This window comes from Fistularia commersonii, chromosome 19, assembly GCF_037954325.1.
Source record: "Fistularia commersonii isolate RoL2024-O1a breed Wild chromosome 19, RoL_Fcom_v1.0, whole genome shotgun sequence".
In the NCBI taxonomy this organism is placed as follows: domain Eukaryota; kingdom Metazoa; phylum Chordata; class Actinopteri; order Syngnathiformes; family Fistulariidae; genus Fistularia; species Fistularia commersonii.
In genome coordinates, this window is record NC_141302.1 from 5,970,562 (window position 1) to 5,992,866 (window position 22,305).

The following is a 22,305-nucleotide window of genomic DNA, read 5'->3' on the forward strand; positions in this document are numbered from 1 at the left end:
CCATGAACTCATTGGATGGGCGCAATGTTATATTATTATAAAGCTGATGCGGGATTTCGTACTGCAAACGGACTTGTGTTACAATTGGAAAAAGAGTTAAATAAATAAGATCCGCGTCAAGCGGCGGATGTCGGCCAGCTCCCGGCGCCGCAAAGCGCTTCGACCGCGGCTCTGCGGCTCTGCGCCTCGGCGGCGGCGGCGGCGGCGGTGGGCGGTGTGGGCGGGGTCCTGACGGCTGTTTTCTTAGGTAGCCCATCAAAATGCCCGAACTCTAAACACTTCTTTTTCCAAGATGGCGTCGATGAAGGACAGCGATACCGGCCTGTGGCTTCACAACAAACTAGGGTCCACGGATGAGCTCTGGACGCCCCCGAGCATCGCTTCCCTCCTCACCGTGTCAGTAATCGACAATATTCGGCTGTGCTTTTCGAGTTTATCGCCGCCGGTGAAGCTGAAGCTCCTGCTCGGGATGCTGCATCTCCCCAGGCGGACCGTTGACGAGGTGGGTTTTCGTGGGTTAGCTAGCTGCTAGCTTGGCAGCCCGGGGAGTTAAGACAGCGTTACAACTACTGAGAGAAAAGTTAAATCCTCGTAAGGGTGGATTTGAGTCAGAAAAGCGATGCCGCCAGCAGGTGTTTCCCTCTTCCGCCTGCGAATTATCACCGAGTACCTTTCATTTAACCGCTGCACAGGTAGCATTAGCTAGCGCGCTCTCAACACAGGCGAATGTTACCCCAAAGTTAGTTAGCTCTTAATAAAGCAGCGCGGCTGCTCTCGGTGTTTTCACCTCCGACGCGGAGAGGTAAAGAAAAAAGTCCCCCGGAACTTGACTTTTCTCAACGGTTATTCGTTGAACTACAATTGCGGGTTTTCTTAAGCGCTGTTGTTGTTTTGTTTTCCAGCTGCGGCAGGGCTACATTAGCTCAGCGGCTATAGTTCAGACATGATGGTGGGATGGGCAGCTCGCAGCTAACTGAGCGGCGGAGGGCGGAACCAGCTCCCGGTCTGACATATCACTTGTTAAGATGCTTCGAACGTTGGATGGTCGTCATCAAACTGTCCCGCACGTTTTTATTATTCCCCAAAGTTAGACGATCAACGTTCCTCTCACAAATATATTGTCAGAGGCTGTAAGAATGTAAGCCATATCGAGACGAATTGAAACCCGATCCTCCAGTTTTTCCCTTTGTCTGGTTTGCAAATAGATATAATTTGGATCTGCTATTGGCTAACCGTTATATCATAACTTTCTCATGTCTAGATCCAAAATACGTTAGTCTCCTAAACCAAATCATTGTTTTTAACTTCAAGGAGTACATGGGGAAAGTGTAAAACTTGAAAAAAAATTCAAAACATATTTCATCGATTGCTTGTACATCGTCCTGGGAAAACAGTGTCCCAGCAGAATGTCAGCAGGATCATGCCAGTCTGCAGAATAAGGAGAGCAAACCATGTTGAAGCTTGAACTTTTCATTATATGCCCGCCTTTCTTTTAAAATACAAAGATTTGGTCGATGTCATAAGTAAGCTATAGCTACTGTGTATTTTTTTATGACAAACTTGAAAAAGTCAACACTTGTAAAAGTTTGAAATGCATAGTTCCACAGTCAATTTACAGTTGCTGTAATTCAGATATGTATTTTTTCCCACAACATTATAATTATATTTTGAGTTCTGTCACCTAGCAGACGAAATAGGTAAACTTTCTTGCATGATTTCACAGACGGTGTATGACTATCATCTCTATTTGCTTTGACTGAAAGTAGTTTTCAACACTACCACCATCCTCTCCTGTCAGATGAAGGAGGCCTTGTCGGAGATAATCCAGCTGGCCACGGTGGACTCTGAGCCCTGGGTGCTGATGGTGGCAGACATCCTGAAGTCCTTCCCAGAGACTGGCTCACTCAACCTGGACCTGGAGGAGCAAAATCCAAACGTGCAGGACATCCTAGGAGAGCTCAGGGAGAAAGGTATGAAATGTGGGATTGATCATTCTGTATTTGTTAAAAGGACCTAACCACCGGTTTATCGAGAGTCTGTCATGAAATCTTTCTGTGCAAATCTGGCTGAGATTCACTGGCATTTGCCTCACTTTCAACAAAATGACCCCGTATCACTTCTGCTGTGGCAATATGCACAAATACTATAAAAATGTAGAAAAAATGCTGAACTGAGAATCTAGTGTTGATGTGTGATGATGCAATGACTCCTATACACTAGATCAAATAGATAAAATCTATTAAATTGTTACTAGCCACATTATCTGAGGGGGAAAAAAATCAAAGAAATTATTATTTTTCTTTACACCGAAATGTTAGGTGCAGCTGAACCAAAGTTTTTTCAGGTGAAAAAGTTGCAGTAAAACTCTTAAACTTTGACATGTCCACAGTGAGCGAGTGTGAGGCCTCTGCGATGCTTCCTCTGGAGTGTCAGTACCTGAACAAGAGTGCTCTGACCACCCTGGTGGGACCCCTGACACCCCCCGTTAAACATTTTCAACTCAAGAGAAAGCCCAAGAGTGCCACGCTCAGAGCAGAGCTTCTACAGAAATGTAAGTGACACCGAACACCGCGGAAGGTCACAGTCTGTCTTAGACTTTGTTCACAAGATGCATTTTTTTCAGTTCAGGAGCTCTCACTTTGATTTTCTGCCGTTTTCTGTCTTGGATTGTTGCTACGTTACTGAACCTAAGTTCATGTTGTTTTCTTATTCCCATTGATTTCAAACACCAGGGCCAAATATCCAGAAATTTGTCTGTGACAAAACATGTGGAAATAATCCCCCTCGATCTTAATTTCAAATGCACATCACCTAAGTTCTTAATGTTTGGAATGATTAACTTCTCTGGTTGTGACACCCTGGTTCTTCCTCACAAATGTTCCCAGTGTGTTGATGTTTTGGATTTATATTGATGAAAGCGAGAAGGTTTGACAAGGAGGGACATCAGGGTCTCCAGCAGATTTTGTCAGGTTTGAGGGCATCTGCAGAAAGACAACATTTTTACAAGTATATCTGTTTATTTCCTGGGTGGTTTTTCCATTTTAGCCAAAGTCGGGGTTGGATGAATGCTCGGTTCCTATTTTCCAATTTCGAATTTAACGAGCTACAATTACGCAATTTTAAAATTCTGCTCTCCTCCCCGCTCCAGCCACAGAGACGGCCCAGCAGCTAAAAAAGACAGCCGGGGTGCCTTTTCATGCAAAAGGGAGAGGCTTGGTCAAAAAGATTGACACCACAAGTGAGTTCATTATCTTCATATTTGGGGATAATTATTTGATTATTGAAAAAGAGTGCTTAATATTATGAGAGACTCCCAAGCTTACATCATTATTACACGTCTCTTTTATTAACTTCTGTCCTCCTTACTGTGGTGTTGCTATAGCGCCACTGAAAGGGATTCCCAAGGCTCCTTTTCGCAGCCCCACTGCTCCCAGTATGTTCAGCCCACCCAGCAACCGCACACCCATCGCACCTGCACGAGCGCCCCTGCGCAAGGAGAGGGGGGTGAAGGTAGGAGGATTTACCACCGCCTGCCTGATCCTAATTGTCACAAAAAAAAAAAACAGTTTCTGATCTTCAGTTTGTCGTTGTGGGGACGTTTACTCGTCTCTTGGGAATTATATTGTTGTCCTTTTTCTCTTTGTTTCAGTTGCTAGATATTTCTGAGCTGGACATGGTCGGCGCCGGACGAGAGGCTAAGAGAAGAAGAAAGACTCTGGGTATATTTGTTATGTTTCCTTCCTCCATTCAGTCAAACAGATTGTTCGATTATAAAACAAAAAGACTTAAAAGCTGTAGTTTTCCACAAAAAACATTTTGGTATTAAAATCTAATGTTTTGTCCCATCAAAGAAACTGAGACCGGAGAGAAAGCAGCCAAGGAAGAAGCAGTGGTTGAAAACACCACACCTGACTACGCTGCTGGCCTCGTCTCTGCACAGGTACCATACAAGTCAACCTTCAGCCTACATAATCAATAAATCTACAGATACTATAGTCGTATTTTTTTTTTTAATATATAGAAAATTGTAAACTTTGATTAATCTGCTTCTAATAATTTGTAATCTTTGGAAAACCATAAGAAATGATCTGTGAAATGTTGAATTTTACCTGAATGTTAGCTAGAAACTAACTTGAAATCTGATAGAATTTGTTGAGAGACTACAAGAAAATGACCAGCAATGTGTCAGGAGGCGAAGAAAGCATTTATCCACTGCTCATGATATGGAGGGATTCTTCTTCTTTTTCTTGTAGAAACTGGGGGCGTTAAATGAGAATCCTCTGCCATCAACCAGCTACCTTCCAGCCACACCCAGCATGGTTCCTTCCTCCTCCTACATTCCCAATTCTGAGGCACAGCCAGGTGAGACGAGACCACGCCGGTCTTTCCTTTTCTTTCCCCTTGTTATAAAACAATATGCCCACTCACTTGAGACTTGGAGGTTAAAAAATTCATTGTTTGTGCCGAGTATTTCACTCGCGGTCGCAATTTTTTTTTTTCTCTCTGCAGCAAACGCTGGCGGGTCAGGAAGGGACACGCTGCCGTCGGCTCGCCAGCCCGAAGAGTCAGCGACGGCGGGTGCCGGCACCACGCCCACCTTACCCGGCCAGTACAAGCAGAGGACACCCATGTACAACGCAAGCACCGCGGCGAACCCCGCGACCCCCACGTCCCCCAGCACGCCAGCCTCCACCCCTGCCAGCAATGGCCCGCCAGCAGCTGCAACCGCAAGCCAGCCGGAGACCCCGACTCAACCCCCCAGCACCCCTCAGACCCCCGTACCAACTCCCACCCCCACGCCACCACAGCCGCAGCCCAAAAAGAACCTCTCGCTTACAGTAAGTGGATATTACAGCGGGGCAAAAAAACATTTAGTCAGCCCCCAATTGTGCAAGATCTCTCACCTAAAAAAGTGAGAGGCCTGTAATGTTCATCGTGGGGGCACTTCAACTGTGAGACAGAACGAGGGGGAAAAAAAGGCCCGAAATTCACATTGTCTGATTTTTAAATAATTTATTTGCAAATGTATGCTGGAAAATAAGTATTTGGTCAATAACAAAAGTTCATCTCAATACTTTGTTATATACCCTTTGTTGGCAGAGACAGGTCAAAGGTTTTCTGTCAGTCTTCACATGGTTTTCACACACTGTTGCGGGTACTTTGGCCCATTCCTCCATGCAGATCTCCTCCAGAGCAGTGATGTTTTGGTGCTGTTGCTGGGCAACACCCTCAACTCCCTCCAAAGATTTTCAATGGAGTTGAGATCTGGAGACTGGCTAGGCCACTCCAGGACCTTGAAATGCTTCTTACGAAGCCACTCTGTCATTGCCTGGACAGTGTGTTTGGGATCGTTGTCATGCTGAAAGATCCAGCCGTGTTTCATCCTCAATGCCCTCGCTGATGGAGGGAGGTTTTCATTCATAATCTCACGATACATTGGCCCGTTCATTCTTTCCTTTACACGGATCAGTCGTCCTGGTCCCTTTGCAGAAACACAGCCCCAAAGCATGATGTTTCCGCCGCCATGCTTCACAGTAGGTATGGTGTTATTTGGATGCAACTCAGCATTCTTTCACCTTGAAACACAAGTTAAATTTGTACCAAAAAGTTCTATTTTGGTTTCCTCTGACCATAGGACATTCTCCCAATCCTCTTCTGGATCATCCAAATGGTCTCTAGCAAACTTAAGACATGTACTGGCTTAAGCAGGGGGACAAGTCTGGCACTGTAGGATTTGAGTCTCTGGCGGTGTAGTGTCTTACGGATGGTAGCATTTGTTACTTTTGTCCCAGCTCTCTGCTGGTCATTCATTTGGTCCCCCTGTGTGGTTCTGGGATTTTTGCTCACCGTTCTTTTGATCATTTTGACCCCGCGGGGTGAGATTTTGCTTGCAGCCTCAGATAGAGGGAGATTATCAGTGTTCTTTTAATGCCTCCCATTTTCTAATAATTGCTCCCACTGTTGATTTCTTCACACCAAGCTGCTTACGTATTGCAGATTCAGTTTTCCCAGCCCAGTGCAGGTCTACAATTTTGTTTCTGGTGTCCTTTGACAGCTCTTTGTTCTTGGCCGTAGTGAAGTTTGGAGTCTGACTGTTTGAGGTTGTGGACAGGTGTCTTCTATACCGATGACAGTTCAAACAGGTGCCATTAATAAAGATTTCGTGTGGAGGACAGAGGAGCCTCTTAAAAAAGAAGTTACAGGCCTGTGAGAGCCAGAAATCTTGCTCGTTTGTAGGTGACCAAATACTTATTTTACAGAGAAATTTAGCAATTACTTCATTAAAAATCCTACAGTGTGATTTCATGGATTCTTTCCCCCCATTTTGTCTCTCATAGTTGAAGTGCACTTATGATGATAATTAAGAGCCTCTCTATTTTCAAGTGGGAGAACTTGCACCATTGGTGGCTGACTCAATACTTTTTTTTTGCCCCACTGTATCTGTCTTCAAGAATCTGTCAAATTATTACTTTTTCTTACTGCACAGAGTGAGGCATTGGATAATATATATTTAATTGTTTTATTCATTCATTCAACATGGTTTGCGTTGTGCGTAGCACCACCTCACAGCAAGCAGGTTCCTGTTCAGTTCTCACGGTGTCTGCACACGCTCTCCCCACTGTTCTCAGTCTTCCTGCCACAGTCCAAGAAAAGTTTATTGGAGACTAATCGAAGCCCCAGTAAAATATAGGATAAATAGACTTTATTGATCCCCCAACAGGGCAATTCAATTGTCACAGCATCATTACAGGGTAGAAATGTGTGCAAATAGTAATAATATAGAAGAATATGCAAATAAAAGATATGGATACAAATGAACAAGACTATGCACAAAAGTATGAAAAGAAACAAACGAAATGCCTTGTGCAGAGAATGGTTATAGAAACAACAGGGGTACAGTAGGAGATGTGGGTTGTAAAAAGGAAATGATAATGAGTAAGTTATCTTGGAGAATGTATTAATAAATGTTATATAAATATTGCACGGATAAAGTGGTAAGTAGAGATGGAGATAGTGCAAAATAGGGATGGAAGTGGTGCAAAAAAGTCAGCTAGGTTTCGTTCCGGCTCCGGAGGACCCCGAGTACCCGATAAATCGTATAGATAATCAATGAACAAATCATCGCAACACTGTGTCGAAGTGTCCTGTTGCCTTCCCAGTCAGCTAAGTTTTCTGCTTCATTCTCTTCCTGCTTCTCAGAGAGACCAGATGTACGCAGCCCAGGAGATGTTCAAGACAGCAAACAAGGTCACCAGGCCAGAGAAGGCCCTCATCCTTGGCTTCATGGCAGGATCCAGAGGTACAGAGTTTGCAAAGTTCAATTCTCTCTGTTTTTCCACGACTCGAGTCTATAAAATAGTTACACACAAATACACACTACCCTTTAAGCAATGTACAAAGTTTGAAATACACCTTCAAGTAGAGTATCCAAGAAATGTCCAAAATAATTTTCAACTTGTGTTTCACATGCAAAAAGTGAAGATGTGTTGATAGAAACAAAATTATGTAGATCCTCGTCTGATGTCTGTTTGATATAATAAGCAAACTACTCAATTTGACTGTAAAACATCTATGGTGATTTGCCTAACACCTGTGCTGGTTCTTGTATTTCTTATTTCGCTCTTTAACATTAAGACATTTTTTTGTGTAACGATATGCAACTAGGTGGGAAAATAATTATTACGATTTCACCTCGGACCACATTTAGCAAATCAGATCCACTGAATTCTCTTAGTTGAAAATGAAATTCCAAATCAATACATGAAAATAGAATTCATATCAGACATGCATCGAGAGATAAACTAAGCCGGTGTTTGATTTTTCCGTGCGTTCTCCAGAGAACCCGTGTCCCGAGCAGGGGGACATCATCCAGATCAAACTGAGCGAACACACCGAGGTTCTGCCCAAAGCCGACGGCACCGGCAGCACCACCATGCTGGTGGACACAGTCTTCGAAATGAACTATTCCACGGGACAATGGACCCGCCTCAAGAAATACAAACCCATCACCAACACCTCTTGAGGTGCGACAGGAGGAGGCCGCTCCCAAACACACGTTTGAAATTTGTCCTCCTCAAAAACATGTTTACACACATCCAATGTGTCCATCTGCAATCACATTCGGGCCAAATGGAGCGCTGGGAGGGTGAGACTGTCAAGGAGAGAAAGGACCTCCCTTCTCCTGCACAGCAAGAAACTGCAGGACTTAAGAACATTTCTGGTTGTTTGATTTCTTTTTCTTTCTTTTTTTTTGAGGGGGGGGGTGGTTGTTTCTCTTACCTTTTTATTATTTCAGTTTTTAATTCATCTGATTCCTGGATGATGGTGCTGTGGTCAAAGGGGGAATTTGGTGCAAGTCTGAGCAGAGGAAGGATCCTGACAGCAGGCACGTTTCAACATTTGTACTCGTAGGTACAAGCATGTCCCGTGTCTTGTGAGAGGAAAAGACGCGGCGTCTGTATTTTTCTCTATGAATGTGACACTTTTTTTCTTCTACCTTCCCAAAAAGGCTTGTAAAAGAGAGGGATTATTAAGAAGGTGACCAAAAACAGTAATAGTCAATACCGTCTGGTAGATGTCCGGCAATTTTTCATCCCTTTTTCCAAAGAAGGAAAGAAAATAAAGTGGCAACATACTGATGCATCAGCCATCTTATTCCTCGTTATTAGTTGGAATAGACGGCTACTGTTTTTGTCTTCTGTCCACAAAGGCTAAATACTTTGTTGCTCATGCAGGTCCGACAGCAGAACTCCTTATTGTGCACTCAGGTGAAGTTGCATCGGTTCCCACTCGGGTCAAAGGTCGGATCGTGCGGTGGAGAACGACTTCAGTGATCTAAACATGCTAGGGAAAACACTTTCGACAAGTCGACAAGGCGGCTTAAGAAAACACAAGGTCGTACAATCAGGTGATAAGATTCACAACTTTTAATGTATGAAACACAAGAGTCGTCACAATCAATTTGCAGTAAACATTCACATCATCACAAGAAAAGGCTTTACATGTGCCGGAATCATAATTCCACAAATCTGTGATCCCCGTGTGGATGTGAAGGACGTCTACTTGTGCTCAATCGACAGCATTAAGGATTTATTTAAAGCCTGGACAGCCTAAAACAGAGGAATGCGTGTGCTTGAATGTAAAAGAACAAATTTGGGATTTTTTTTTTCTTTCAGTGCTGAACAATCAGGTTGAATCAGGCTTAATTTATGATTTTGATTTACAAATGACATTTTGATAAAAAAGGTACTTTTTCCAAGAATTTGAACTAATCAGGTGGAAAATGATTTGACAAATAGGTCCATTATTTAAGTTATGTTACTACTACTACTAACGTTACTACTTTCCTTCTTAAAGCTTATTTTGGCTGATTGTCTTGGAATTTACGATTTTTGGATGGAAGAAATTTAGTTTCTTTCAAACCAAAGAGGATTGCCCAAAAGTGGCAAATATATATGATATTGATTGACAAATCAAGAAGTCCCCTTGAAACTGAAAAAGAAAAGGACCCACTCTGAGCCCTTCAACCAGAACTTATTTGGTTCAGTGAAAGTCAAAGGAGAAAAAAAATCTTAAGTTAATTCTTTCTCAGCTAATAATTTTTTGTTCTGTATTAAATGCCCATTGGTGGCTCCAGGTGAAAACACAGGTGTGTGTTGACATGTTTCCTCAGTTTCAGAGAATTCAGGCTTGTAAAAATCTGTCCACAAGGATGAACCTTGAACATGAGTCTCAATTCCTGTCTGATTAGACCTTTGGCTCCTATGATTGGTCCGCTTGTCCAACACCCTTATGATTATTCAACCGAGGTGTGAACCGGACATTCAGAGCCAAGAAATTTAATTCCAATCATTAACTCCTGGTGTCCGATCCTCTGTTGATGATTTCCCGGTCTCACTTATTGCCAGATCATTTTAACTTCTTGCTACGGCATCTTTCACAAGACCAGGGAGGGGCACGAGTTTTTGTTGAGTAAAACCTTTGACCTGAATCTTCCTGTGTCATTATGCTCAGGGCAACTGACCGACTAATGAACAGACTATTTTCTGTGTTCGGAAAGTTTTCAGAATATCTTGCATTTTTAAAAGAAACCGGACCCTTTCCCCAACGATTAACCCAGTATACAGGCAAATAATTAAATGTCAAGTGCATTTTGAATTCTCCCCCAATGCTACGTTGCTCTCGTATTCACTCCGGGAGGTTTCTGCTCATTTAAAAAGAGGTTTGACGTTTACTGCCGCGACCGATCAGCTGTTTGTGCTCTGAGAGGAGAAGCTCGAACCACTCACGTCTGAGCGGAGCCTTGTTCGTGGAAAGATGGAAAGCAAGCTGCTAGAGAGCCTCCCGGCAATGTTCTGGTATAACACCTGCACGGAGGTTGCGTTACCTACTGATCATTTTATTAAACATTGATAAGACAGAAGACCCTTCACGCTTGGATTCAAGTGCACGGTTTTCTTAAAACCGCTCTTGATACAATTCATTTAGTAGCTCCGTAGCTCAGATGGAAATTTCCTCTGTTACTGTTTCCTGGAAAATAATATATTGGTCTATTTAAGTGCAAAAAGCCTTGTTTTTGTTTTGGAAAGCTCTCCTTACACACTGTATCTCTGGTCACCTGTAGGCCAGTCACCGTCAGCTCGCCTGGAAGGGTCCACTCAGTTTGCCCCAGGGTCCCTCCAGCCTCCGAACGCATTCTCCAGATAGAGCGCCACTTCCAGAGTCAGATGGTCCTGCAGCTTCCCGGCCACGACCTGCACGCCCAGTGGGAGACCCTCCTCGCTGAGACCCAGCGGGCACTGGGTGACCGGGAAACCCAGGACGTTAAAGATACCTGGTGACGGACGGGGAAAGGAGAGCGGTGATGATGATTAATCGAAAATTCAGAAGGGATCGTTCTTTTATCATCGGTGTGTTTGTCAGTGTTTTTGAACACTGGAGCAGGGGAGGGAGAATGAAAGCCGGAGGTTCTGATACCGGTGTAGGAAAAGTCGAAGGGTTTGAAGAGAGGGTGGTGGTGCTTCGGAGCCACTCTGGGATGGGAGGGATAAAGCAAAATTCCATCAGTCCCCAGCAGCTCCTCCATCTCCTTCTGTAGCTTCTCCTTCTGTTGTATAAAGAAGGGCGATGGTTTGGACCTCTGGGTCATATCAATCAGGCCAAGTCCTGAGGATAACACACACACACACACACACACAGCTTTGGAAAACCTCTTCAGCTTCCATACGGATATTCGGAGAATATTGTTTTAAAAAATACGATGATACAAAAAGTGTACTTTTGAGTCCTCTGGGTTTTTTCTTCAGCTCAATCATTTTAATTTAATACCACACATGCAAATTAAAAAAAAAAAGGATAGACAGCAACGTTTCCTCACCGATAGCAGCCACTGTATGTTCTGATTTTCCCATCATCCGTTTCAGCACCTCCCACAGGGGCCAGACGGGTCGGCCGGGCTCCCCCATCAGCTCAGCAAATGGCTGAGGAGGCTGACAAGAAAATATTGGTAAAGTTAACATTTCTAAAAATCATTTATGTCGTGTCCAAACTCCACGGAGAGGAAGCTGTTCAGTGACAGAGCCAGGAGCTGGTGGTTATACCTTATCTTCAATTAATACGTTGTATTAATTCTACCGTTTAAAAAAGCCAAGTCAGAAGTGGCAACAAATTTCAAATAAATGCACAAAGCCACTCGGGTGATGTTTGCGGGAAGATGTTTGCGGCTTCAATGTTGCTGTGAAATGAGAAATCGGATTAGTGTTATGTGACACCCGAGCTAAGCAGATCATTGAAACGTGGCCGGGGCTGCAGTCCACGGCAGGATCTCCCTCCAACCCCCATTTTTGGCCTTCGCTCCCACGGTTTTGGGTTCACTTCTCCCTCTCCTCTCCCTTCAGGTGTTAAGTGTGGCTCTTTGAATACCAGCTCGACTCTTGATTCACGATTGTGTAACAGGAGTACCTTTACTACCTTTTTTTCACCTCACAAGCAGAGCTTGACATTTGTTAGGAATCCAAACCTGCTGTTCGGTAAACAGAATACAGCCTAGAAACTTCTGTTCTGACAACCTGATTTGCCTCAGTTGGATTCACCTTGCCGTCTTTATCACAAAGTCCCATGTAGGTATCCCAGATCTGGAAGCTGTACTGCAGCTCAGGGAAGTGCAGCTCCTGGACCGTCAGCTCCAGATCACTCTCCAGCCGTTCCACCACCTGGAAGGAAATTTTTAAGTTTAGAATTCCAAATTGCAGCCGTCCTGGAAAGTTACTGGAATCAATGTACCTTTCTCTGAATCTGAACGAGCTCCTTGGTGACGGGGGTCGTCAGGAAACTCCCGCCGTCATTGGGCACGGTAAAGAACCGCAACGTCTTCAGTTCAACCTTTGAGTTCAAGGACAACCTGTGTGGAGACACAGAGACAACAGTTGACTTCAAAACCCAACTCTGAAGATTCAGGAACACCTGAAAATACATCCATCGTTTCAGTTAATTGATTTTTATTTTCATATATGTATTTTTTTGTTTCCTCATGTGTGACAGTTTGTCTAATATTTCTATATTTGATTTTAAACTGAAGCTTTACACTCTCCATAGCTGCTAGTAGTTTCAGGACATGAGTGGATGAGCCATTGTGTCACAACACAACTTTCACACAAGTTGTTTGCATTCTCTCGATAAGCCTTTGTCCTTGCGGTGAATAAAAAGTGTGTGTGCCTGCCAAGACTATATGCACGGGCACGTTGATGTATGAAAAATATGTATGTAAAATGCAGCTCTGAGTTCAAATGGGTTCATTAGTCCTAGCCATTCATTTTTTAGGGGTCTTAAGCTTTTAAAGGGAACTAATAGGCATAAATATGCTTCAATGTTTGCCTCATACTAGAATGTGTTGGTAAAAAAAAAAAGCACAAAAATATTCTTTATTTTAAAACCACAATTCATAATATAGTTTAACCTACGGGCACAGCCATTTGTTTTACTAGTGCAATGCATGCTGGGTTGATGATGTATAGAGGTTGCTCATGGTAACTTTGGCTTTCAGCTAGTGTTAACATTGGCTCTGTACGGTACGGTATATATGGTTATAATGCCACATTGTGCTGCTTTTTGGTGCAATTTCCAGTCCAAGGGAAACAAAGAGACTGATGTAAGTCTACAAAGCTTTACAAGAGACAAGAAAAGGATAAAGGCGTGGGAAATTGCTTGTGGACGTACACAACGTCCTAAGGATCTGCGTCTGTGTTTTCGCCGCTTCTCTTCGGACCCATTTGACGCATTTAGCCGAGCTAAGCTGCTGGAAGAGCTCCCAGGTGCTGCTAGTTTTTTTGGATACTAAAGCCAAAGGCCGTGCCAACCGTTTTTTTTTTTTTTACCGATTATACAAAAGGTCTTCGGGAAATGACTGAAGCCCACTCAGAGAAACTCCACAGGCAGGAGACGCTGGATGTTATCCTGCAAGGATGTCAACAACCTGCTCCTGCAAAAGTAGAATCAGATGACAAAAGACCAGGCACCAGCACATGCATGGTGGAAGCTGACGACCTGTTTAGCCACCTGTTTAGTCAGCACGCCGGGCTGTATGTCTACAATGAACGGCGGATGGCAAAAAGTGGTGCTCCTTACAAGAGACTCTCTCTGTTAGCATAGCAACGCGGTTGCCACATGCACACCAGAGACTTTGGCCGACTCTTGCCTCTTTGCCTCTTTGTTTGTCTTCATTTTGAAGCTCATTTTGAGATTCTGTCTTCAGCGACATCCTCCTCACTCACATCTCTTTCGGGTTCAAACGGGAGGGGATGCACATGATTATCACAATTTAGCCTATGATTTACGCATAAGCTAAACCGAACGGTGCCGAGCCCAGTGCAACCTCATGACGTCACTACCCGGGTCGCGTTGCACCATAAACAACAATGCCGTCCTACAAGTGTTTTTTTTTTTTTTTTTACAATTTTATACAAATATGTTGAGAGATGCTATTACTGTTTTTATGTAGCTGGTACAAATATTGATAACCTGGATCCCTCTAAATGGAGCTCACATGTGAGTGTTGGGTCCGGCCATGATCCTGAGCAGGGGCAGCAGGTCCTCTGCATAGCGGCACATGGGCCCGGCACTCAGGTACTCCCCCTGTCTGCCGGAGCAAGGGGGGTACTGGTTCTCGTCCGATATGACCCCTGCGGGAAAAGGCATGAAGGACGTTTGTTGAAAAAAAAAAAAAAAAAAAAAATCTCTTTCAGGGTGACTGAATTTATTCTTTCTTTTACCAGGTGTGGTTTTATGGCCAAATATTCCGTTGAAGAAACAGGGCATGCGGATGCTGCCGCCGATGTCGGAGCCCACGCCGATGACAGCGCCGGCACCTCCCAGGATGCTTCCCTCTCCGCCTGATGAGTGCACAGAACCCGCCCGTGTACAGGGAGTGGAGAGGAGGGAAAGAAAATGAGCAGGTGGACACACCAGTGGATTGTGTGACAGATTTGTTTCCCCCAATAGTCCGCCTGCGGCTCCCACACAACTGGCTCAGCAGGATCTCCAAGGCGGCTGGAATGTTCGAGCGCCTCGCAAGAAGAGTTAAGGTTAGTTTTCTCTCTTTGTTCGATGATAGACAAATTGAAGAAACAAGTTTGTGAATCTTTGTTTTTATAATGTCTGCACTAAAAAAACTCCTGCAGGCCGATCCTACGGGTTTAACCCTTTGCCGTCTTTTGTTTTCTTTTTCCCCATTTGTCCTCAGAGTACTTTGGCCGGGGGCAAGAAATGAGTGAGTGTGAGACGTCTGAAGCAAACTGATTTTAAATGTAGACGTAATTTATTACTGAAGATAATCACTGTGTGTGTGTGTGTGCTTAACGCAGTGCCTCTTCACGCTTCTATTATCGAGTAAGAAAACCCTGCTCTTGCCTTTGAGGATGAGATGTCAGTAAAATTTAAATTACAAGAGCCAGGTTTTTGAAAGCTATAACACAAAAATGATAAAAATATAATTTGGAAAACATTTCATCACTAAAAAGTAGAAGAAAAGCAAACAACCAGCTAATTGGTCATTCATAGATCAGATATGACATCAATAAATGATTTGACTATCATCAATGTTATTATTATAATTAACGCAAATGTAAATGTGCACTTTGTGATTCTCTGCGTTAAAAAGGGCAAAATTAGAAAGGTTTAAGTTCAGTGGGAATTGGAAAAAAAACACCTGAGATAATACACTCTAAACCCTTAAGTGATGTCTTTCAAATGGAAGAGGGGGAATAACTGAGCTTTTTGCGTGTTTCTTTTATTAAACACACGAGCACAGCTTGAATGCTATCAGACCAAACCACGATTTGACCTCACGCCATCAATGGCTCCACCTCCTCCCCGAGGTGAATCCACCGCGCAGACGGTCAGGATGGCTCAACAGCGGCCGGACTTCCTGAGGAGACTGAGGAGGTTTTGCATGTCTTCTTAGATCTTCAGCAACTTCTACAGCCGCATTGTTGAGAGCATCCAGGCGCCGGAACCCCACTGCCTTTTCTGCAGAGCACCTACCACCGCAGAGTCCACAGGAGAGCTGCCTCCATCGCCGAGGACCACGCCCGCTCCTACAGTGGAGCGTTAATGCTTCTATCCTCGGGCCAGAGGTCCGCAAGTGTGAAATGCAGAATGACACGACTAAAGAACTCGTTCTACCTGACTGCCTTCAGACCCTTGAACTGTCGATACTCAGTCGTCTTTTTTTCTGCACTTTCCTTTACATGCAGCACAGTCAGTGTAGCGTTCATCTGCACATGGAACTACTGTCCATTTAAACTGTATTCATTCTTGCACCCGCACTCGAATGTGTCATCTGCACTGCCAACACTGTTCATATTTAAAATAATGTTTACAATGGATGGATATTTCTTATCAATACATATCTAAATGCACTGCGGACAGCAAAGTAAGAATTTGATTGAAGGTGTACAAGACAGTGGTGAGACCAGCGATGATGTATGGACTAGAAACTGTTCCAATGACCAAAAGACAGCAGGCAGAACTAGAGGTTGCAGAGATGAAGATGTTGAGGTTCTCTTTGGGAGTGACCAGGATGGATAGGATCAGGAATGAGTCTATCAGAGGGACGGCACATGTTCGATGTTTTGGAGAGAAGGTCAGAGAAGCTAGACTGAGATGGTTGGGTCATGTACAGAGAAGAGATAGTGAATATATTGGTAGACGGATGCTGGAATTGGAGCTGCCAGGCAAGAGGTCTCGAGGAAGACCAAAGAGAAGATTTATGGACGTAGTGAGAGAGGATATGAAGGTAGTTGGTGTGAGAGAGGAAGATACAGAGAATAGGGTTAGATGGAGAAAGTTGACTCGCTGTGGCGACCCCTGACGGGAAAAGTCGAAAGAAGAAGAAGAAGGGAAATATGTTTCCGCACTGTGCATATGATAATAAACACTTTGAATTTTGAATCTCCTTCGACTCAAAAACACGAGCAAGGAAAGAAGCGAACGGTTTTGCGGCGAAACAACAGGGAGAGTCTGACCTGAGCTTCCCCCGGGTATCCTCTGGAAGTCGTAGGGGTTGCAGGTGATGCCATAGAGGTGGTTGTTGGACTCGCACCACATGCAAAGCTCGCTGGTGTTGGTGACGCCCAGCGGGATGGCGCCGGCCCGTTTCAGCAGGGCCACGGGCGGGGCGTCCACCGAGGCCACCACTCCTTTCCTGGAGATCACCCCCGATGTGTAGGGCATGCCTGGCACACACAGCGACAACACACACACGTTCTCGTGTCAATTTCAGTGGTGAAATCCTCCCCCGATCGCTGAAAAAGAACGTTTTTATCTAAAAAGAAGGAGGTAAATGCAGGCAGCAGGTCATTGGAAAGTTACCCTGGAGGGCAAAGCACTCCTTGACGGACAGCGGGACGCCCAGTAGAGGCAGCCGGTCCTCCAGGACCTCCTCTCCCCCCGTCTCCTCCTCGATAAGCTTGTCCACCTGAGCCGCTTCCTGGAGTGCGAGGGAAAACCTGACCAGGGGAGAAATAAAGCACGATAAAAAAAACTTTTAACGTTCGCTGTAGATGTTGTTTCCCCCCCCCCCCCCGGCACGGTGGAGGCCATGTTTATTCTGAGCTGTCTGGACAGACATGGATGTTAACTCACTTAGGCCATTCATCCCTCATGAAAAGATTATAATTTCTGTTGCTTAGAGATGCCGGGGAGCACGCTAGGCTAATTTGATCATCACATATTTAATGTAATTATTCTGAAACAGGACATTAGTAAGGTTGCGATGCCGCACTGCAATCAAGCTCAACGGAGTTATTTTTATATATGCATTTATTATTGATATTGCTCTCCGATGAAACCGTAATAACTGTTCTTATCGTCGAAAGAAGAATCTTGTGCGGAGGCTTCTGCTCGTGCAGCGAGGTCCTGAAGTGACACAGTCCTTCTTTATCATCAGCATACTGATTTTCTAAGCTGGATCTGATTGATCTCTGTGGGACAAACACCATCAGCACCACATGGAGAAAAATGACACGGCCAGGAGATGACGCTGCAGCCGGCGAGAGAGGAAGCTAGCCGAGTGTCTCGTGTAGAAATCTCCAGAGAGATCCGCGTCTTCGTGGTCCGCTTCGACGCACAGAGCTGTTCCGCTCGTGCGTCAGCGTCTCTCCGTGCCGACCCAGAACGCCCTTAAACCAACAGGAGTAAATAAACAAGACCAGAAGCGTGTGCCGCCGCACGTCCTGGCACATTTGACTGGGATTCAGGGGCTCTCGGTATTCTTCACTAGCGTGGAAACAGCTTTTCTACCGCCCTAATATTGAGACAGAGGAGCTAATTCTAAGGGAGGGTTGGGAAACTCCTGGACACATCATGTCACACCCCGATGTTTGACCCCGTGTGAGACTTGAGAAATCAAGAATACAGGACGAGAGAGGCAACCTGACCACTTGGCCGTCCACGGACCCCCGACCACATGGAGTCGTGAGTTCAAAAGAGGGGGACGCTTGCCTGTCTTTCACCACGGCATTGAGAAAAGGGTTGACTTCCTGGATCCTGTCGATGTACGCCTGCACCACCTCCACGCTAGACACCTGCAGATATATTCAGAAGGGGTGTGTCAGTATTTCACCCAGAATCCCCACAATAATTTCTGCATACCTGACAGCTTCGAGGTTTTACCTCTGGGCAGATTGGTAAAAGAGAGCAGGTGAGGGTGAGGGTCACCAGATAAGCCACGACTATTTCAACGCTGAAACGCACGTGGCCGACTAATTTAATGTTATTCCCAACTGTGGAATGTTTGCGCTTTATTTTGTTTCCCACAGACGGAACTGCAATCTCATCTCACTTTATCGCTTTAATTGTTTTTACTTTTGTGGGTTCTTTCAAATCTGAATTTTCTGTGTATATCTGTGCAGTATTCATCAATACCAAGTAAGGTGCCTGAAATAACACGCATTGCTATTAATTGATTGTTATTATTATCGTTATTATCATCATTATTAGGTCTGAACCATCTATCCTGGTTGAGTTGCCTTCAGGTAACCAGTGACGCTTCGGATCAGGTGCTGTTGCTCCACGGATGCTACTTTCCTCCCTTGATATGTTTGGGTAAAATAAATAAATACATAAAATAATAGTGAAGGGTACAAGAGCAGACGGGCCGTGGGTTAGTTATACCAAAAAAGACAATCAAATAAAAATGAAAGAGTGACATTAAAGTGAGGGAAAACATGGTGATTCACCTCCCTCCGCCGGATCTTCCGGGCCAGCTGCATCGCCGACGCGGTCAGGAGCGGGTTGCCGACGGGCGGTAGCTTTCCGGCGGGGACGGCGGCTCCCCGCGGTGAGAGGAGCCAGTACAGCCTGTAGCAGAACCCCAAGACCATCTTGAGGAGCCAGAATCGCGCTGTTTCCCAGCAGCTCGGAGCCATGGTTCACTCTGATTCCGGACGCGGACGGCCGGCAGCTGGTGAGCGGCTGCGTCGATGCGCGTCTGCGGACGTCCCGGGGAAGCCGCTCATTTACAACCGTAAGGACACATCTGCTCCCTAGTTCCTGTTGTGTCAAGTTAGATGACGTTCAAAAGGTAAAAACCGGAAGTGTTGATTTACACTTTCATAATAAAAGCCTGATGCCGTAACGACGTCAGTCGCGCATTTCGACTGGACAAATACATTTGTCTTTTAAATACCACAACTGATGCACACATCTGACAATATACTTAAGAATAGAATTTTGAATTCAAGTGGAGTTGAAAGAATTTTTAGGCATGGGGTCTAAGTTGCTCCTCATGTTGGTTTATGACCTCGATGTGATGCATTTTTCTTAGTTGTCTTGAAACTATGTTCACTTTCTTAAGCTGATGCTTTTTGTTGGGAAACCAGATGGGAGAACATCTCAAGTTTATTCGCTACGTACGCCGGTCCGAATTGAAACGGTATCCTAAAAACAAGGTACATTTTGAAATTCCATACCGGAAGTTGATTTTACAGTACTCACTAATGCTAACTTGAGAATGACTTTACAAACTCGGCATCTCGGATTATCGCAGGTGTAAAAAAACAAAAAACAAAATTTAAGGTTAGTTTGATAGAAGACTTCCTCTCGCACCGTCTTACATTTGACAAATAACACCTTTGTATTACATTTACAACAACCGCACACAGCAATACTGTGGGTTGTAAGGATCTACCTTGTAAAATTGGGAAATGATTGTTTTTTTTTTTTTCTGTGCATAGCATCAATAAGACTGACTCAGGTCATAATACAGTTATACAATACAACTTTATGGTCTGCTCTTGTTCAGCCTGGGTTATTATCCTTTTAAAGTCAGTGAGAAAACTGAAGTCTTGATTTTGAGATTATTTTTAGGCCTCTTGTGTGTGTGTGTGTGTGTGTGTGTGTGTGTGTGTGTGTGTGTGTGTGTGTGCATGCATATGTTTGTCTCATTTTCCAGCAGGTTTTATTTTCTTTCTTATTCCTTGAAATACTGCCTTATCTCAAACTCTTCACTGCTAAAGGCTACATGACGTTATTTCTCAAAATATGACATTTGTGAATAAGATTCATTTTAAAGATAGATAGATAGATAGATAGATAGATAGATAGATAGATAGATAGATAGATAGATAGATAGATAGATAGATAGATAGATAGATAGATAGATAGATAGATAGATGGATGGATCTGTCAGTCAACTACTTTTGAACAGAATTAACAGAATGAAAATGAATTCAAATTGTTGATTTAAAAAGACCTGTTTATTGCAGCCCTATTGGTTCCACTTTTCCCTCTGGGCTAAAGATCTGAGGGCTTTATTGATGGTTTATAAAGAAATTCAAGACCTGAGTGTCTATGAATTACAGCATGTTTTATTGTCCCTTAGTTTATCTTCTAATTGTCATGTTGAGGTATTTATGATGTCATGATAACTCATGTACTAACTAGTTTACTTTCTCTGAAATGTACAACCATGCAGGTACAAACACTCACAGTCATATATTTCAATCAGTCATAGTACAAAATATGTAATATTACTTTATCTTGTAAATAGATGAGACACACAAGAGTCGTGTTACGACTGCTAAAAGTAGAGAAGCCAAGTGGTTCTGGAAAAGTAAAAATAACAGAAATCTGAACTCCAAGGAACACACGTGACAGATATGGAACGCGATTCATTAATTTAAGCAGATTATGTCGAATTACAAAAAAAACATCTTTTGCTCGAAATACCTTAGGAATTGTACGTTTTCCCGCTGAGGCTGCAAGTCGAAACCCACTGAAGTTCGGGGTTTCTGCCACTAGAGGACAGGGTTACTGAAGGCCACAAAATGAAAATCCAAAGCATGTAGAAAGAGCAGAAGAAAAAAAGCCTCGGCGAAGGAGGTCAGTGGGTTAGATGAGAATCCCGCTTCTCTTAAATCTTTTAAAACGTCTTGTGAGTACTTTTCAAACATACTCCTTTGTGAAGACATTTCTTCAACCGAAACAAAGTTCACATATATGTTCCTTTCTATTCACTAAAAGCATTTTACATCTATAGTCCCATTCAACGTAGGATCAGCTCATGAAAATGTGCTACTTTCTTTCAGGGTTAACCACTTTTACTGTCAAATATACCTACAGGAATCCATAGAATTCAACAATAATGTGTTAATTATTCTTCTTCCTGTCGGCTTTTCCCTTCAGGGGTCGCCACAGCGTATCAACTTTCTCCATCTAACCCTATTCTCTTTATTCATCTACCTTCATATCTTCTCTCTCTGCATCCATAAATCTTCTCTTTGGTCTTCCTCAAGACCTCCTGCCTGGCCGCTCCAATTCCAGCATCCGTCTACCAATACATTCTCTATCCCTCCTCTGTACATGACCCAACCATCTCAGTCTGGTCTTCTGACCTTCTCTCATAAACATCTAACATGTGCTGTTCCTCTGATAGATTCATTCTTGCTCCTATCCATCCTGGTCACTCCCAAAGAGACCTTAGCATCTTCATCTCTGCGACCTCTAGCGCTGTCTCCTGTCTTTTCCTCAATGTCACAGTTTCTAAACCATAAAACACAGCTGGTCTCACCACTGTCTTGTATGCCTTTCCTTTCACTCTGGCTGATAGTTAATAATAATAACAATAATAATAATAATAATGATAATAACAATAATAATCAACAACAACAAAATAGATAGTGCAGGGTAGTCTCCATGGCAATATGTTAGTATGTAAGCTAATTTTGCCTCAATAATATATGACATTTTACACTTAAATAATGTTTCAACCATGTTTTTAAAAAACTTAATTGCATGCAGGGCCCTTTATTTAAAAATGCAATACAATGCATAAACAGATTTAGGAAGATAGAATGAAAGTTGAGGGGGAAAAAAGGAAAACCTGACATTGCTAAGCTAATACATGTAGAAATAAGAGTACTGAATCTAGAAATGCATAAATAAATCTCTAAACATTTGAAGTAAGAATTTTTTTGGAAAAATATATTTGAAAGATACATAAGTAATTAAACTTATATTTGTAGAAACTGAGAAATAAGTAAATGCAGATGTGCAAAAAATAAGTATATAAAATTAGACACAAAAACACCAATTCAGTTTTCAATAGGAGCTCAATTAAGATGACTAATGTGAGAGTCACCACTGTGGTGCAAAGCGTCATATTTGGGATTAACTGAGTGAACCGAAAGAATGTGAAATCAATAATATCCACAGAACGGCAGCGCCACCCTGCCAGGCGATTTATTGATCAGTTGTCAGCAGCGGGGGACTTCATTTCATGGCTGTTTTTCAGAATAAATGCCAATCGGC

General features: G+C 43.5%; 2 protein-coding genes and 1 long non-coding RNA gene across 5 annotated transcripts; 2 read left to right on the plus strand and 1 right to left on the minus strand.

The window, feature by feature from the left end:
* The first annotated feature begins 214 nt into the window (after window positions 1–214).
* nelfa (negative elongation factor complex member A) lies at window positions 215–8,641 on the plus strand. Its single transcript, XM_086165432.1, has 11 exons — window positions 215–502; window positions 1,799–1,970; window positions 2,390–2,551; window positions 3,149–3,238; window positions 3,383–3,510; window positions 3,650–3,719; window positions 3,852–3,940; window positions 4,254–4,362; window positions 4,510–4,838; window positions 7,201–7,300; window positions 7,839–8,641. Exons 1-11 carry the CDS (start codon window positions 293–295, stop codon window positions 8,021–8,023), a joined length of 1,644 nt encoding a protein of 547 aa, XP_086021558.1. The 5' UTR covers window positions 215–292; the 3' UTR covers window positions 8,024–8,641.
* A 268-nt stretch (window positions 8,642–8,909) lies between these two features.
* faah2b (fatty acid amide hydrolase 2b) lies at window positions 8,910–19,059 on the minus strand. Of its 2 annotated transcripts, XM_086165434.1 has the most exons (12): window positions 18,735–19,059; window positions 17,998–18,080; window positions 16,867–17,003; window positions 16,521–16,730; window positions 14,268–14,387; window positions 14,042–14,177; window positions 12,283–12,400; window positions 12,093–12,212; window positions 11,378–11,489; window positions 10,978–11,166; window positions 10,619–10,834; window positions 8,910–10,530 (listed from the first exon to the last, which is right to left on the minus strand). In XM_086165434.1, the coding sequence occupies exons 1-11, from the start codon at window positions 18,921–18,923 to the stop codon at window positions 10,659–10,661; spliced, it is 1,590 nt and encodes a 529-aa protein (XP_086021560.1). In that variant the 5' UTR covers window positions 18,924–19,059; the 3' UTR covers window positions 8,910–10,530; window positions 10,619–10,658. The 2 variants fall into 2 exon arrangements, with proteins under 2 accessions (XP_086021560.1, XP_086021559.1); XM_086165433.1 differs by having other exon boundaries at window positions 8,910–10,834.
* On the plus strand, window positions 14,271–16,442 carry LOC147223539 (uncharacterized). 2 transcript variants are annotated; one of them, XR_015107554.1, is made up of 3 exons: window positions 14,449–14,579; window positions 14,738–14,764; window positions 15,458–15,512. It is a non-coding gene; the product is annotated as an uncharacterized LOC147223539 (long non-coding RNA). The 2 variants fall into 2 exon arrangements; XR_015107555.1 differs by lacking the exon at window positions 14,738–14,764 and having other exon boundaries at window positions 14,271–14,579; window positions 15,458–16,442.
* Window positions 19,060–22,305: the final 3,246 nt, after the last annotated feature.

Bases quoted from the DNA above. Each gene is read 5' to 3' on its own strand.
- nelfa (XM_086165432.1), top strand. From the start codon at position 293: ATGGCGTCGATGAAGGACAGCGATACCGGCCTGTGGCTTCACAACAAA. The intron at 3,239-3,382 runs GTGAGTTCATTA...GTGTTGCTATAG, and splicing joins CAAAAAGATTGACACCACAA to CGCCACTGAAAGGGATTCCC. The intron at 4,839-7,200 runs GTAAGTGGATAT...CCTGCTTCTCAG, and splicing joins AAAAGAACCTCTCGCTTACA to AGAGACCAGATGTACGCAGC.
- faah2b (XM_086165434.1), bottom strand. From the start codon at position 18,923: ATGGCTCCGAGCTGCTGGGAAACAGCGCGATTCTGGCTCCTCAAGATG. The intron at 14,388-16,520 runs GTCAGACTCTCC...TGCACTCATCAG, and splicing joins GATACCCGGGGGAAGCTCAG to GCGGAGAGGGAAGCATCCTG. The intron at 12,401-14,041 runs GTGAGCTCCATT...GTCTCCACACAG, and splicing joins GCCGGACCCAACACTCACAT to GTTGTCCTTGAACTCAAAGG.